We start from the raw sequence: 17,255 nt of genomic DNA on the forward strand, positions 1-17,255 counted from the left end.
TTTAAAATCAAATACACATCATGAAATCTTAAAACTAAAACACTGTATTTCAGTCAGAATCCATCGATTTTAATATACAGAGCAAATCTCCTCTATTGTGCAATCCGATACATTCCCTTATAAGTTACTAACATTTTTTACAATGCAAATGGGTACGGTCTATTAAATAACTTACAAAGAACACATTGACAATATAAAAAAAGTGTGTGTGTGTGTATATATATATATATATATATATATATATATATAAAATAAGCTACAGTAAGTAGCTTTTGGGGCTTGGAGTGTGTTTTTAAGGTAGGCACTTATTTTTTGCTTTGTTTTTTAACCACAGAAAATGCATTACACTCATCGCGAATACAAAAGGCGAAATGTTGTGAAGTATTGGGTGTGAAATCATGAAGTTCCTCTGAAAATGCTGGCAGTTCGTCAATGGACACATAACCTATTGGGAAAATAACACATTTGAGACTCTCTTTAGAAAGATAATAAGGTGCTGTTCAACTTTTAACATGTCTCTATTGAGTACACCGGTAGCAAGTGTATTTTGTTTATTATTTTTGCTTTTTGGTTGCACATTCACTGTGGCTCTCCCTTCCAAGCGCTGTAGAGGAGCCATCATAGAATGATCTGTGCGTTTTAGTGTAATTTTTACAGCAGCTTTAACTTCCAGAAACCCTGCCGCAGTCATAAAGTGCATAGACTTATGAGATGAGCTCATAGAATGTTAATAAAGGAGCATCATGACAGGTCAATTCACTTCCTGATATGGGCAGATATCCATGCAAAGGCTAGGGATTTATGATAAATGTCAGGACTTTAAATGGGTTTAATTTGTATTGCATTAATGTGTTAAAAAGTAGATTAAAGCGACTCTCCAGGCAGAGTCTTTTACTCACCTGGTTCCAGCGCCGGGAGCCTCGTGAAGCCCCGCCCGCTATTTCGTCAAAATGACGAAATAGGCGGGCGCGAGCAATCAGACGCTTCCATTTGGAAGCGTCATTGCTCCCTTGTGCGCAAGCGCGGCTTCGCCGCACATACTTCATGCCACCCTCTGAAGTCCTGAGCGCATGTGCGCGATGCTGAGCTGACTGACAGCTCAGCTCGCGGTCTTTGCCCGCCCCCTTTCCTCTCTGACAGGCTGGAGAGAGAAGGCGCGCACACAGTGCCTTCTCTCTCCTGCACACGTCAGACGTATTTTCAAACGTCTGACGTGTACATGGCCTTTTTAGGGCCCTACATGATAGGAAGTCCCTCTGGTGGCCGTCTGAGGGACGGCCACTGGAGGTATTCCTATCAATCAATGTAAACACTGTATTTTCTCTGAAAATACAGTGTTTACATTAGATTGCCTGCAGGGAGCTATAGAGCGCACCTGAACAAATACATTAAGCTGTAGTTGTTCAGGTGACTAGAGTGTCCCTTTAATCTCCAATCTGCACCATCCCTTTAAAGGGACATTAGCTTTAGGAATACAAACCTCTATTCCTAACGCTATAGTGACCTGCTAGCTGGTTATATTTCTCCACCGCATGTAAAGTAAAAAGGTGGTTTTACTTACCTTATCTCCATGGTTGTGGTGCTCTCTCTGTGGTTGCCATGCCTCTATGGGTCGGATCATCAGTCCTGATGATCTCCGCCATTCCAATGCTTCCCCATAGGGATTTACTGGGACGCTATTGCTCATGCGCCAATCAGCATCTTGTTCAGTGTCTCCATGCAGAGTGTGGAGACGCAGAAAGGAGGTCCTGCAAAGATTGAAAAACCTCATCCAAGAAGCCCCTCTTGTGACTTTCAGGGACAACAACTAGAATTGGCTCCTGGCATCAATAGAGACATTTCCTTAGCCACAGCCCAACACAGCAGACATGGTCAAATAAAAAATTATTGTACTCACTTGTAGTAGTTAAAGCCCATTGGTTGGTAAGGATGGCAACCATTTTTTAATAGTTTGACACTTACCAAGTTCCTTCTGCTCCTCTCGCATGTCTGGTTTTTGTTTGATATTTTTCAAATGAAACTTCCCATTCCTCTTCAGCAGTATCAGGTTCACATATATGAACACTGTTTATTGGCTGATTAATGTCAGCTGACACAATCATCCAATTAAGCCCTACAAGGTATGGAATGGATATTGCTGAAGTTCCCATTCCACTTTAAGGATAACAAAGAATTCCAGGAGAACCCAGGTACTTGTCAACCTCTAACTGTGGGACGATGCTGGGGGAATCTTGCAATAAACACTATAGTGAGCATAGCCTTTAAATGCGGACAAAACTACCTATACCCAGATGTAACATATGAAATGCAAATACAGGTTTTTATCAAGCTAATTACAATACAAACATACAAAGAGTATGGAAAATGTACCTTTACAATGATTAATATGTTTATGACAAGTTTGTATATTCAAAACCCCAATATTTGTGAAAAAAAACTATATAATGTGAAGACTTTATGTAAAGAGAAATATTAATGTCTCTCTCTAGGGCACTGCGGGGGAAATGGTTTGTTTGTCTGTTTTTCTTTTGGGCTCCATGTAGTTGATATAGTTGATTGAGTTGTTTCTGTCCCCCCAGTTAGGATTTAATTGAAACATTAGATTACTTAAGTCCCCATGAATTGGGAAAATTGAACCATATGTAAACTTTGATAGTTTATCTCCATAACCTTCATCTAAATGATGACTTGACTCTTACTAATGTTCTGCTTTGATGTAACCCCTCCCTATCACAGCATACAAGGTATTAACGAAAGTGAGAATTCAAAGTGAAATTTCAATTTAACGGCAGAGTAGCTGAACTGAAAGCACAGATGACTTAAGTTTGTTTGGGTTTTTTTTTGTGTGGCTATTTTGACCTTAAATTTGAAAATCACTTTGAATTCTTGGTGAGACAATCATCCAGCATTTGGAAACATTTCCGATGGTGCAAATTCTTCTGAGAAAAAAAAAAAATGGGATTTGCAGATACTGTCAAAAGTCATATGATTATCAAAATGCTACCTTGCATGACAGAGACATTACACATACGATACTTCATGGCATTAAATGAGGAATATGATCAGATGCTTTTCATATGGAAACTTTGGCCAATACTTCCCTATCAAAGAATTGACTTCTGAAGAACTAGTTACCTCGTAGTGAGAGAGAAAGCCCTCATAGGTGGCATGCATTCCTCTCCTGTTTTAATAAAATGCCTTCTTCTGAAATAGACACTTTTATAAAACAGGAGTAATGGGGACCTCCTAAACATCCATAGAGCAAGCAAGTGCTTTAGTGATCTGGAGTGTCTCTTTACTGAGTGATTTCTCTCTGTTTTAAATCAGCAGGATTATTAGAGGAGACTTAAATAATGTTATTTGTTTTGTTATGTTAGTTTCTTTTGGTTTTCATTTTGTTTTCCCCCCCCTGAATTGCTCAGTTTTTTTTTGTTCCTGGTCTGGTGGTTATTAGAGCTATATAGGCCCTCAGCCTTTAAATGTACACGTATGTTGATAGCCACATTTTATTTTCATTAGTGATATCTTTACATTTACCTGTAAACATATTATTTACTGGGTAGTTCTGTAGGGTGTAGTACATTCCTTCTTCTGGGATAGGACTATCTGACTCCGAACTCTCATTCCTGAGCAGAACAGAAAATGTTGTCAACTAAATCTAGCCTGGTCCAGTCAATCAAACTACAGAGTCACTATTTTACAATGTGAAGGCTACAGAGCAAGAAAGGAAATATGAAGGACATGCACAAGGGAAAGACACACACAAAAAAGCAAGGTAACATAAACAATAATTAAAGGGACAATACTGGCATTATAACCACATTATCTCGGTGAATTGGTTATAGTGTCCTGCCACTGTCCCAAGTAGTTTAACACTGAATGAGGGTCCCTGGCATCCCAGAGCCCAGCTCCTTTTGGAAATATGAGATTACACTCTTCCTGACACTCTCAGCCAATCACAGCCACCCATTGCTGTTCAGGCTCACGTGTAATCAATTATCCAAGCAGCATACAGGGGATGGGCAGCTGGAGTCTCTAGTTAAGTATTAAAAATCATTTGGAACCGAATGGCAGGTTGAAGAAAATGCAGTTACAGTGCCTACAGAGTAATTTATAATATGAAATGGCACACAGAGATGAAACAGGCAGAACAAGGTTATACAAGATTGGGGAGACTGGACAAAAGAACAAAATTAGGAAGCTCAAAAGGATACAATATTACAGCTAAAGACCTGCTGCTGGATGAGGAGAAAATACTTGCTTCATGGGACAGATGGTTGGCAGATGAACTGAGTATTAGAACAGGATTCAGTCATTTAGCAGGATCAGTCCGGCTAAGCAGTTAGATCATGCAGCAAGTGTGCATTTGCCCGGGGAGGTCACCACTGCCACTTTAAGAAAAGGCTGAGCAACTACATTTAATACAAATTCATTTACATTTCTCATGATTTTGCCTTGTGTAAAGTGAACCTTCCCCTGAAACAAATCCCCACTGCAATCAAGGTGGACACGACATTCAGTAGCAGGAGAAATGATGGTAACATTTGCACACAGATTCTTCAAATTGGTAAGGTACATGAAATTCAGGATTCAATTCACCGCAATTGGATACTTCGTGAATAAACCCCAATACTGCCTGTGTGTGTGTATATAATCTATGCACCGACTGGGATACCTCATTGCAAAGGCATATCTCTATTCACTATCAGTGAGAGAGGGGTGGCTTGGAAATTCTGGTTAAACTTGAAAAAGAAAATACATCTTAGAAACATGATCAGTGATTGGGCTTCTCAAGCTGAGAATGCTCTGTAACAATTTGCTTCACCTTCTTTAATGTGTGAGTTATGCAGAGTGAAGCCATTGAAACTACTCTATAATCTGACTGTAACCACATCATAATTCCAAGCCCTTACTAGAACAAGGCAGCGTGCTGACTAGTATATAGGTGCGTGTCAGAACAGTAAAGCTCTTTTCATAGCTGGAGGAGGACAGAAAAAATGCAAAACATGCAAAGAGAGCATGCATAACTGAGGCGGGCTTCATGTTAAAGGCAGTATTATATTTTTTGTAAATTGCTGTGGTCACAAGCATTATGTGTTGGGATACTTTATACACCACAACATGTGGATTGAGTAATAGTTGTTATGGTGCCTATAGTGACCTGTGACTGAGCTCCTGTACTCCGATCGAGTATCTCCGCCCAATCCACTTCCTAGCCGCTTGCAGGGACCCTAGAAACCTTCCGCCCCAGTCGCCGAGGCTTAATTGAGGTCTCTCCGGAGCTCTTCCAACCAACCAGACTGCAGCTCTCTCCTTCCAGGCAGGTATCGTGCCCTCTGCCTATTCTGTTGCAGCCGTTTTTTCCAATGATAGCTGTTGCCTTTACAAAGGCAATTGTTGCTCTCAGGCCTAACTCTCTTGATTCTTCACAGGGCTAGAGGGATTGTGCAGCCAGCGAACAAGTCCAAAGACTCTGTCACTGGGATCCCTACAAATCCACACAGAAAACTCAGTTCCAAGTGGAACTAACATACATAACTTTATTTTTACTTGGGACTAGCCCATATGTTTGTTACATATAGATTACTGTAACAACTCAATAAAAATACACAGCAGTCAAATCACATTAGACAACATACAAGAACTTATAATAACATATTTATAAAGGGGTGCGAAAGACAATAATTAACACAATACATCTCTCCGACCTGCAGAAACGACAACATGCAGATCTACCTGAATATGCAAATGAGCAATTCTTGCTATTCAGGTGGCGCTGTACAAGCAACACAGCCACATCCACCTAGTTGATTGCAAGCATTAGCAATACAGTAGAGCACACTAACATGTAACCCTAAACAATTACATTACACACACATTTATTTATTTATAAAATATTTTACCAAGATGGTAAATTCTTTTATAAATAAATTATAATGATAAACACCCTGAACCTATAAAGGGCACAGGGTGACTTAGACATAGGAGCCATTTAGGAACCATTGTAAAGTATCCTTCTGCTCCCAGTGATGGTGACTACCATCACATATCTTCCCCTCCAAAGGTTGACTAACCAGGTACCAGACCTCCAACTCTGAGTTAGAGAGGCAACCCGCCCCAAAACGTCCGGCCAACCTTGTAATCTCCTGAACAAAGTTCCATACTATAAGTTCATTGTCTCGTTGGGTAGGGAGTCTGACAACCTCCACTCCCAGCAACCCAAGCTGCAGCTAGGGAGAGAGACCTACTGTCCCCACTCCCGAAAATGAACCCTGCCACTGTGGAGGGGGATCTGTATCCTCGGCTTCTGGTAACTCCGACTTCCACTGGGGTTGGAGACCGTCTGCCTCTACTCCCGGTAGTTCGAACTGCAGCTGAGGACGGGGACCAACAGTCTCCACTCCACCTGTCGCTGGAGAGGCAGACAGGTTGTCTTCACTCCCGATTGCTCCAGCTGCCGCTGGGAAGGGGAACGGCTGATTTTACTCCCAGTAATAAGCACAGCCGCTTGGGAAAGAGAGACCGGCTGTCTCCTCTCCCTGTAACAAACACTGCCACTGGGAGGAAGACCAACTGTCTTCACTCCCTGTAACTCTGCTGGCCGCTGGGGAGAGAGACCAACCATCTCTGCCTCCTGACAAACCAACTGACGATGGGAAGGGAGATCAGCTACCTCGGCTCCTGGTGCTGTACCCTGCTGCTGGGGAGGGGGACTGACCGGCGCTGCTTCCAGTGAGACTAACTGCTGCTGGGGAAAGGGGACTGACCATCTCTGCTCCCTGTAAAACAAACTGCCGCTGGGGAGGTAGTGGAGTGGCCAAGATCCCCCTGTCACAGGGATGGGTTCTACGGTCACATGACCCTTAAAGCTCAAGGAAATTAAACAGGTAAAGCATGGCGCATGATTAAAATTATTTATATAGCGCCAACATATTCTGCAGCACTGTAAAATTGGTAAAACAAGACAACAAAACGTTTGACATACAGGAAAAACAGGTGAAGAATGCTCTGCCCAAATGAGCTTAAAATCTAAAAGCAAACTAACCTCATATCATATTCTTCTAGCTGATGCAGTGTCCCTTCGTTCATACATAATGCTTCTCCATTAGAAGTACCTACATTCTGCTGTATTAAAAGAAAACACATTTTAAAATAAAATGTTAAAATAATACAAATTATTGTAAATATTACACACTGACGTCTTGCTTATTTTATTAATAATATTAATATAAAGTGGACTCTGCTATGAAATACAGGGCAGGAATACAGTACATAGTCCCATTTTAATTGTTGTCTTCTGCCTCAGTATATCATTGTTTTATTTGTCATTAGTCATAAAAGAATTAACTATTCATCAGATGTTTAATAAACCTCCTTAAGCTGTTACATCATTATTCTACTTTACACATATTTTGTTATATTGATAGAATATGAAATCGTGACAATAATAGTCAAGTTTCTTTGTTCTACAGATTGGTGCTTTATCCATGGACTATAAATAGGTCTTGTAAGCAACATAGCCAATACAACTCATTAAAGCGACTAAGGTGCCAAGAGCTGGGCATAGTTCTGTGCTTTTTGCCAAACCATTTCGGAAAAGTATGACAAAATTCAGGGCTCTACCCAGCACCCGGAGACTGCCCTTCTCTTTACTCAGCTTGATAATGCATTATTTACACTTCTGCTTGGGAAGCATGGATCCTTCCAAACTGGACAGCACTGATTTCTTCAAAGTGCTTGGATAGTCTACCACTCCCAGCCATTCAGCACCTGACGCTGAGAGCTTGGGAAAAAATAACCCACCCCCCCCCCCCCCCCCCCCCCCCGAAAAAAAAAAAATTAAAAGATAAATGTGCAGTTTAACAGCAGATTAAAAAATTAACAACTTCACTTTGTAGACACAATGACAGCTGCATGAACACCTGCAAGTGAAGTGTATTCAAGAAGTAATGCTTCTGCCAAATAAATATTGTAAAATGTCAGTTTGCCTTTTGAATATTTTTAATAAACCAAAGTTCATCTTTTATTCTTTTGTTGCATACTGACCTGTTCCACGTGAGATCCACTGCACTGTTCCCAAATGAAGCTGCCAATTGTCCTTTTGATTTCTGAAAAAATGTAAAATAAAGTTGTTTTTCAAAAAGTTCTTATAGTAGGAATACAATACCAGCAGACCATAAATCTGCTGACATAGGGACCACAATTTAAAGGGACACTATAGTCACCTAAACAACTTTAGCCTAATGAAGCCGTTTTTGTGTATATATCATGCTTCTCAGGTTTCACTGCTCAATTCACTGCCATTTAGGGGTTAAATCACTTTGTTTTTGTTTATGCAGCCCTTGTCACACCTGCCCTGGTAGGGAGGTGTGACTAGGCTTCATAAACAAAGTGATTTAACCCCTAAATGGCAGTGAATTGAGCAGTGAAACCTGAGAAGCATGATATATACACAAAAATGGCTTCATTAGGCTAAAGTTGTTTTGGGGACTATAGTGTCCCTTTAAGTTATAACATGTTTGGATTTTAAAGAGGATTCAAGATTACTCCTCGGGCAGCAGAGGGGTTAAACTCAGTATATGCAGCATTTCATAGCAAAATACTGTACATACAGACTCCAGGCACTATAACAACTTCAAAACACTGACATAGCCATGGTGCTTGGAGTAATCCTTCAAAGAAAGCACCACTGTAGTGACTATGGTGTCAGAATTGCCCTAGCAGTCCCAGAATGTAAGTAATCTAGCTGACTGCTACTTGGTCTCTTATCTGAGGTCTGCCAGGGATGTGAGAGGCTGCCAGGAGCTTCCATTAACTCTACTGAGCCAGTGCACTGGCTTATAGCATTAGCTGATAGCTCTCAGCCAATTAACTAATGCCTGCACTGCCAGTGAAGACAGCATCTTGCTGCAGAGAGGCAGCAAGTGGTGCACAGCAGACTCCAGATAAGAAGTGAAACTATTTAAATATGTACATTGGGGGCATCAGTCAACCACTATACTAAAGGAGTATTTAACATTTTAAAGAATGAAGTCTGTTTTATGTCTCACAATCTATGTGTCCTGAACCTTTACCCAGGGCTGGCGCTTCTGATAAACCACTTAGGCGGTGACCTGGGGCACCAAGAGCACCGGGTGGCCGCCAGTGTCCGCTCTTACTTGGTTGACTAGGCACCTGCCTACCAACATGGCAGGTGTGTTTTCTGCCCAACTATGCTTGGGGGGGCAGCAGCAAGGGGGTTCTTTACCTCCTGCACAACAACATCTAGGGTGCTGGCAGCTGGGATATGGCCTCACCCCAGCCCTAAAATCCTTACAAGGTGTGTATGGCAGCAGTGCAGGAAGAGCACTGTGCCCGGCAGCAACCACTGGCCACAGGAGAAATATCATCTCCAGCTCTCTTTTAGGAAAAAGTAGAGGTTGGGTGGACCTCTTAAAAATAAATCAAATTTGGCTGTGTGTATGTCTGTGATTATGTGTGTGTATATGTGTGCGTGAGAAATAAAAATGAGCATGTGTATAGTATATAGATCCTTAATTCTGGAATAAGTCAACCCCACCTAAAGATAACAAATTAGGGAGTTATGTACCAAAGAACTGCAAGACCAAATTAAATTTTATCTGTCTGTTTCTTAATTCCGTCTGTCAGCTCTTTAGTAGATAACTCTCTAACTTGGTTCTTTTATGTGGGATTGCCATATTTAAGGATATTAAATTTAGGAGCTGTTTAGCAGATAGCTTCCTTATTTTGTATCCTTAAATATGGCAATACCGCATTAGTATAGCAAATTAAGGAGTTATCTGCTAATCAAAAAAGAACAAAAAGAAGAAAAGGGCTTTTTTTTTAAATTAAGTTGTATTAATATATTGTAAACTTTATTTTATTAAATGTCATTAGATGCATCAAATGCATGAACATTTTATAACCAACCACCTAAATTTATTCATAACTACTAACCCACTATACTATCCACATACGTAGTTACATATAATTTATACCACTTCTGACACCAACAATCTCTCTGCATCCTTGCAAACCATCTATATCAGGCCTGTCCAACCTGCGGCCCCCAAGATGTTGCCGAACTACAACTCCCATGATTCTTTCAATGAAACAGATAGCCAGGTAATCATGGGAGTTGTCGTTCAGCAACATCTGGGGGGCCGCAGGTTGGACAGCCCTGATCTATATAATTAGTACACGTTCTCTTACCTTCTTGTAAACAAGCTGGGGGAAGGATGAAATTACCAAGAAATACGAGATTCTCAGCTTTTGATTTGGTCTTTGCTTGAATGAAGCTGGCATGGAAAATTGTCGCCTTGTTTTCCACATAATCCAAGCTATTATATATCCTAGAGTACGAAGAAAAACTCATACAATGATATAAAATTGAAGTTATTTATTTTTAAAGAAACAGTAACTTTAGGGGGGGAAAAATCTGTCTTCCCAACACCATAGTGTCCCTCTCGCTAGCGCTCCATAGCTGTCCCCCCTATTTGCGGTAGAAAATTCAAGGTTTCCTATGTGGCTTCTGCGTCCCGTGACTGGGGTTTACTCGGTCAGTGCACCGGAAACGCGTCTAGTAAATGTAAAACATTTCAGGTGCTCAAAAACTGCAAAGTTAAAGGGATCCTTCCTATAGGGTGAGGAATAAAAATCTGTATTCCTCACAATATAGTGCCCTCTGGTCCCCCCCTCCCTTGCAGGTTTCACTGACGATGGATGTTCTAATGCAGAGGGTAAGGACGTCCAGAGTTGTTTACGAGAACAGTAAACCCCTGGAAGTGCCCCTAGTGGCTTTCTTAGTACTGCAGTGTAGACATTCCAGTTTCTCAATGTGACGGCACTCACCATCACTTGGGACTAAAGACGCACATTTTATGTACGTCCCCAGATTGCTCTTATGTTTTAGTCACCCTGTGCCCATTATAGTTACAGGGTGTGTATAATGTATTTGTTTATTAGTTATTTCCCTCCCAATTTCCTTGTTGTTTTCCCAGAAGGGTCTCATTGTCCAAGGGACAATTGCAGCCTAGTTCAAACTGGCTGTTCTACCATGCCCTTAACCCCTTAACGACCGCTGACGGTTCAGGACCGTCAGCGGTAAAACGTGCGTTTGGACCGCTGACGGTCCTGAACCGTCATAACGGTTTTGGGCTACTTACCTGATCGCCGTCGGTCCCACGGCGGCGATCAGTGCTCCACCCGGTCCAGGGGGGTTGCCTGTCTGCCCAGGCAGTCCCCCTTCGGCAGATCAGGACCCCACGGCCATGTGATCACTCGATCACATGACCGCAATAGGTGTCCATGTGTCTGCCTGCAGGGGGACTGTCTGTGCTGACAGGCAGTCTCCCTGCAAGTGAAAAATCCAAAATAAAGTGTAAAAAAAAATCTGTGTAAAAAAAAAAAAAATATGTGTATATATATGCTATATATACATGTATTATATCTATATATACCTATATATAATATATGTATATATATCATATATATAATGTCACACTAAGTGTATTTTTATATTTATATATACGTATATAATTATAAAAATACACTTATATTTAAATTACACACGAATATATACAATATATATAATAACTATATATATGGTATATATATATTATTATAAAATACAAATAATATGTTAATAAAAATAAATAACAAAAAATAAAAATAATTTTTAATAATTAAAAAAAAATTATATATATATATTCAGTTTTATTCTAACAGTATTTTGATATTGATATATATATATTTATATCAAAATATACTTAGAATGTAATGATATATATATCTATGTATAAATAAATAAATAAAAATAATACGAAATATACATATGTCCACATACATAATTACATAAATAATTTCATAAATATACACGTAGACGTCAAATATATAAATATGTATATATATTAAAATTCTACGTGCATATTTATGTAATATTTTTACCTAATTAAGTAATTTTAATGATTGCAATTTGAGGGACCTGCCTGCCAACCCAGGCCAAAAGTCCAGATAATTTAATTTGCTAGCACTGTGTTTAACCCTGTAACTTTCTATGACACCCTAAATCCTGTACATGGGGGTACTGTTTTACTCGGGAGACTTCGCTGAACACAAATATTAGTGTTTCAAAACAGTAAAACATATCACAGCGATGATATTGTCAGTGAAAGTGAAGTTTTTTGCATTTTTCACACACAAACAGCTCTTTCACTGAGGATATTATTGCTGTGATATATTTTACTGTTCTGATACACTAATATTTGTGTTCAGCGAAGTCTCCTGAGTATAACAGTACCCCACATGTAGAGGTTTTATAGTGTTTGTGAAAGTTACAGGGTCAAATATAAGGCTTGATTTTACTTTTTTTTTTATTGAAATTTGTCAGATTGGTTAGGTTGCCTTTGAGAGCGTATGGTAGCCAAGGAATGAGAATTAGCCCCATGATGGCATACCATTTGCGAAAGAAGACAACCCAAGGTATTGCAAATGGGGTATGTTCAGCTTTTTTTAGTAGCCACTTAGTCACAAACACCGGCCAAAGTTAGCGTTTTTTGCATTTTTAACACACAAACAAATATAAATGCTAACTTTGGCCAGTGTTTGTGACTAGGTGGCTACTAAAAAAAACTGGACATACCCCATTTTGAATACCCTGGGTTGTCTACTTTAAAAAATATGTACATGTTAGGTGTGTTTCGGGGATTTATGACAGATAACGGTGTAACAATGTCACTATTGATACATTTAAAATATATATATATTGAAACAGCAATTTCCTACTTGTATTTATAGGCCTATAACTTGCAAAAAAAAGCAATAAAGCATGTAAACACTGGGTGTTTTTAAACTCGGGACAAAATTTTGAATCTATTTAGCAGTTTTTTTCATTAGCTTTTGTAGATAAGTAAAAGATTTTTCAAGTAAAAGTCCAAAAACATGTTTTTTTTTTTATTTTTCACCATATTTTATTATTTTTTTTAAATACAATATATGACATAATATATATACTGGTATGTAAAGAAAGCCCTTCTTGTCGTGAAAAAAACAGTATATAACTTGTATGGGAACCGTAAATGAGAGAGCGGAAAATTACAGCTAAACACAAACACCACAAAAGTGTTAAAACTGCTCTGGTCCTTAACGTACAAACATCGCAAAAACAGGCCGGTCCTGAAGGGGTTAAATTTCCCATGTGGTTCTTGGCCCTTGTTATTGTCTGTCCCCACTCAGCCTTGTAAACACAGTACTGCTTTCACACTAATGTAAAACAGAATGGAAGTTATCTAGGTTATTGTATGATCTTGAAATAGTTATAGTGCAACACTTCTTGGTGTCCGGTAGGTAATTATGTCCAGGACACTAAGACTCTGGAGGGACTTACATTGTTTTAACTGATGACCTCCTGTGGGGAATGTGCCTATAAATCCCCGTGTGGTGGTTCAATAAAGTCAGTTCTACTTCACCTTTAACTAAGTCTTGGCTAGTGTTTGGGTGAGACTGCTATACAGCTTTACACATCAGAGCTATGTCACTGTATCCTAATGCAGGATAGGAAAGCTTCAAGAAGATCCCAGTCATGCTACAGCAACTGGGGCAGAAGCGTTCCAGGTTTCCCCCTGTGGTTGCTAGGAAGCAAGTTTGGCAGAGGTACCCAGCTCCATCACACTCAAGGAGCTTCATCACACTCAAAACCTGCAATGTTTTACATTGTAGGACTAAGGGGGACAGGGACACTGCATCAATTCTACTTCAATGAGATTAAGTGGTCTGGGTGCCTATAGTGTCCCTTTAAAGGATCACTTTAGGCACCCAGACCACTTCAGCTCAATAAAGTGGTCTGGGTGGCAGTTTTAACCCTGCAGCTAAAAAAACAGCAGTTTCAGAGAAAGTGCTATGTTTACACTGCAGGGTTAATCCAGCCTCTAGTGGCTGTCTCCCTGACAGCCACTAGAGGCGCTCCTACGATTTACACTGAGTAAACCTCCAGCGTAAAAAAAGATCGCCATAGGAAAGCATTGAGTAATGGCCGCGCGTGTGCATTCGATGGAGGAGGAGAGGCCATGGAGTCGATGGAGGAGGAGAGGTCACCAGTGCTGAGGGAGCCCGGCGCTGGATTAAGGTAAGCAAATAAACGGTGACTAGGGCTCTACAGCATTAGGAATACATATTTGTATTCCTAACGCTATAGTGTTCCTTTAAGGGGGTTGGGGCACTGCACCTAGATCACTTAATTGAGATGAAGGGATCTGGGTGACTATAGTGTTCCTACAATGAAAGTGGCATTATTGCTGTAGTGAAGGGTGGCCAAATGTCTGTTTCCCATAAGTTGGAGAATCAAACATAGTATTTCTGCAACAGAGCAATTGACAGCTAAATTACTTTTTCAAACAATGCTAGGTTAAAGCTAGATTTTCTGAACCTGCTTCCACTTTCCAGAGTAATGTGGCTCTTGTCCTGCATAGTAAGTGCCTGTAGCACTATTGTAAGTGTTCCTCAATTGACAATAAACAAGGTTCAGTAATTTTTGTCAGATACTTTGCCATTGGTAATATAAGACTTTATAATTCTGAAAAAATCTCAAAGAAGGTGTACCTCTGAGTGTCCCTGTGAGATGCATCATTACTGAAAAGATACTCAGCGCGATGATGAGTGGTGGTAACTCCTCCTTCAGCCTCTATGAAGAGCAGGAATGAGATTTAAGACTAGTATTTATAATTTCCTCTTAAACATGCTGCATCACCTACACTCATTAAAATGCTAATTAGAAAATCCACTTTAAATACATCAACGAGGTGACTATTACTATCACACTCCCAGATTCCACTATGACAATGTAGAATTTAGCACACATGAATTCAAACTAGAAAAGTGGAAAATTCTAAAGGAATTGCAATATTTAGGGCAAAGTACCTGAACTTAAATACTTCTCCAGCCCAGCTGTTTTTCCAGTTTAGCTCTTTTGGTCTACAGATTACAACTCTCTTGTCAATTTTCCACTTTTCCTGTTTTGAAGAATAACCTCAGTAGACCATTCCAAACCTCCTCAATGGCTGCGCAATTGCTCCTATTGGCTGCGGAGTGACCAAGTAACTCCTGAGCACTTTCAGCTTTGCACTTCCCGGTCTTTGAATAAATTGCAGTATTGCAGAAACCAAACTGCAGGTATCCTTTTATAATTCATAATCTACCAGGCATAATAACACGGGGGTCATATCCAGTGTATTTGTTGTTTAAAATACCTCCTTTATATCCAGTTTCTTGTATTTTTTTTCTAGTTAAAAATCCACTTGGAAAAACACAATCTCTGTGTTCTCCAAATGAATATTTATCCCTCTTTGGTTATGTAAAAATTGAGAGGTATGACTGGCATCTAAAAATATGCAAGGAATTATATTTCTCAGTGTAAGGAAACAAACATAAAATGCTGAAATACCCAAAAAGGGAAACATTCACTAAGTGAGATGTGATAATTTCTGGGTAAAATGTTATAACTAGGAATAGGAGATATTAAAATGTATGTGAAAACCCAAACTGGGCCTGAGGGGGCAGTGATAGGGGTAACTCAGCTCCAGATATGACTACAGTAATTGGCAGCCAGTGATCTCCATGGTTACAGAGTTTGAGAGAGAGAGAGAGAGAGAGAGAGAGAGAGAGAGAGAGAGAGAGAGAGAGAGAGAGAGAGAGAGAGAGAGATAATGTCTAACCCCAGAGTCTGCACAGCTCCTCGGGTACACTGTCTGAAAACCAGGCCTGCCTCCCTTTAAACATGGCGGCTACCCAGTGCCAAGGGGAACAGCCAGCGTGGAACACAGAAACAAACCAGCCAAGACAACGAGGAACGCCAAGCCCTTCCAATAGAACGCCAGGGAGGAGCACGAGAGAAATGCCGGCCTGTGATTGGCCTATCTCGCTCTTCGCCCCCACTTGCTCGGTAAGCGCTTGTTGATGACGTCAGCCGCAGCATGGCTCATTAGTGCAGGAAGGGGAGTAAAATGGCGGGTTGGAGGGGTAACTAGAGTAATAATCTTATAGCAGCGCTAAAACAAGTCACATGAGACAGTGAGATCCTATTAATAGGTGGGAGAGCTATAGCATTAAAGGTGTGATGGGGCTCAGGTCTTTATTTTTTTGTCTTTTTTTCCCCCAAGGTGCACACGATAATGTATGTATTATTATAAGATTATAATTGATGTACAATATAAACACCTACAGCACTGGCCTGGGATGCAGCTTGAGCTAGAAGATACACCCCAGGGGCTCACATGCCTTAGTACAATGTGTAAATTAAGTTATAGCTGGATTTTTTTTTGTTTTTATTTTGTAATTACTAAGCTCTAGTTTCATTTTTTTTTTTTTTTTTTATTAAAAATAATAATTATTATTATCTCTAAACCCACCCTTTCTCCTATCATTCTAAAAACACAGTATTTATATCTTTGTTCCAAAAACACTGCTCTATATAATGCCATTATTATGGCTATTCACTAAAGTGAGAGAATTCAAGGTGAAATCAAAATTAATTTAAATTTGAAGATCAAAATAGCCGAACTGAAAATATTATCTTTGTATGCTTTCCGTTCAGCTGCCTTGGCCTTTAATTTGAAAATCACTTTGAATTCTCACTTTAACGAATAACCCTAAGAGTTTTCATTCAGGCGTTGACTCTTTACAGTAGAGCGGTGACTGTATTACAACTCAAAGAATAACTTGCTGTCCCCAGAAAGTAATATGTAAGGACACATACACTGTCTTTGAAGTCCTTTATTTCCATTGTTGTGAGAATGTTCAAGCTAGATCATTTACATATGTTAGCATCTATATGTTTGTGTTGCCTTAGCGCAGGAGTGGGGAACCTTTTATCTGCCAAGGGCCATTTGGATATTTATAATATCATTTGCAGGCCATACAAAATTATCAAATTATTAGCCTGCTGTATTTGGTCAAATATTTAATTAATTCACTCCTAATGTGATGGCCAGAACTGCTTCTCTTTGGTGATGCGTGTGATGTTAGCTTGTATTGATGATGTTGCTACACACAGTGTGTGTGGGGGTGTGTGTGAGGGGGTACTGGGTATGTGTGAGGGGTGCAGTGTGTGTGGCGTGCAGTGTGTGTGTGTGTGTGTGAGGGGTGTTGTGTGTGTGAGGAGTGCTGTGTGTGTGAAGAGTGCAGTGTGTGTGTGTGAGGGTATGCCACGGGCCGGACTAAATGATTTTGCAGTCCCTATGTGGCCCACGGGCCAGACGTTCACT

General features: G+C 40.1%; 1 protein-coding gene across 1 annotated transcript; it reads right to left on the reverse strand.

Annotated features, from left to right (window-relative positions):
• Positions 1-280: 280 nt before the first annotated feature.
• TERB2 (telomere repeat binding bouquet formation protein 2) lies at positions 281-15,771 on the reverse strand. Its single transcript, XM_063445878.1, has 7 exons — positions 15,708-15,771; positions 14,596-14,677; positions 10,213-10,352; positions 8,047-8,108; positions 7,046-7,125; positions 3,538-3,626; positions 281-445 (listed from the first exon to the last, which is right to left on the reverse strand). Exons 1-7 carry the CDS (start codon positions 15,769-15,771, stop codon positions 306-308), a joined length of 657 nt encoding a protein of 218 aa, XP_063301948.1. The 3' UTR covers positions 281-305.
• Between the last annotated feature and the right edge of the window lie 1,484 nt (positions 15,772-17,255).

The sequence above is a fragment of the Pelobates fuscus genome, chromosome 3 (assembly GCF_036172605.1).
Source record: "Pelobates fuscus isolate aPelFus1 chromosome 3, aPelFus1.pri, whole genome shotgun sequence".
NCBI classification, from domain to species: Eukaryota; Metazoa; Chordata; class Amphibia; order Anura; family Pelobatidae; genus Pelobates; species Pelobates fuscus.

Bases quoted from the DNA above. Each gene is read 5' to 3' on its own strand.
- TERB2 (XM_063445878.1), bottom strand. From the start codon at position 15,771: ATGTTTAAAGGGAGGCAGGCCTGGTTTTCAGACAGTGTACCCGAGGAG. The intron at 14,678-15,707 runs GTTAGACATTAT...TGCTCTTCATAG, and splicing joins GGAGCTGTGCAGACTCTGGG to AGGCTGAAGGAGGAGTTACC. The intron at 7,126-8,046 runs GTCAGTATGCAA...CTTTTAATACAG, and splicing joins GTGGATCTCACGTGGAACAG to CAGAATGTAGGTACTTCTAA.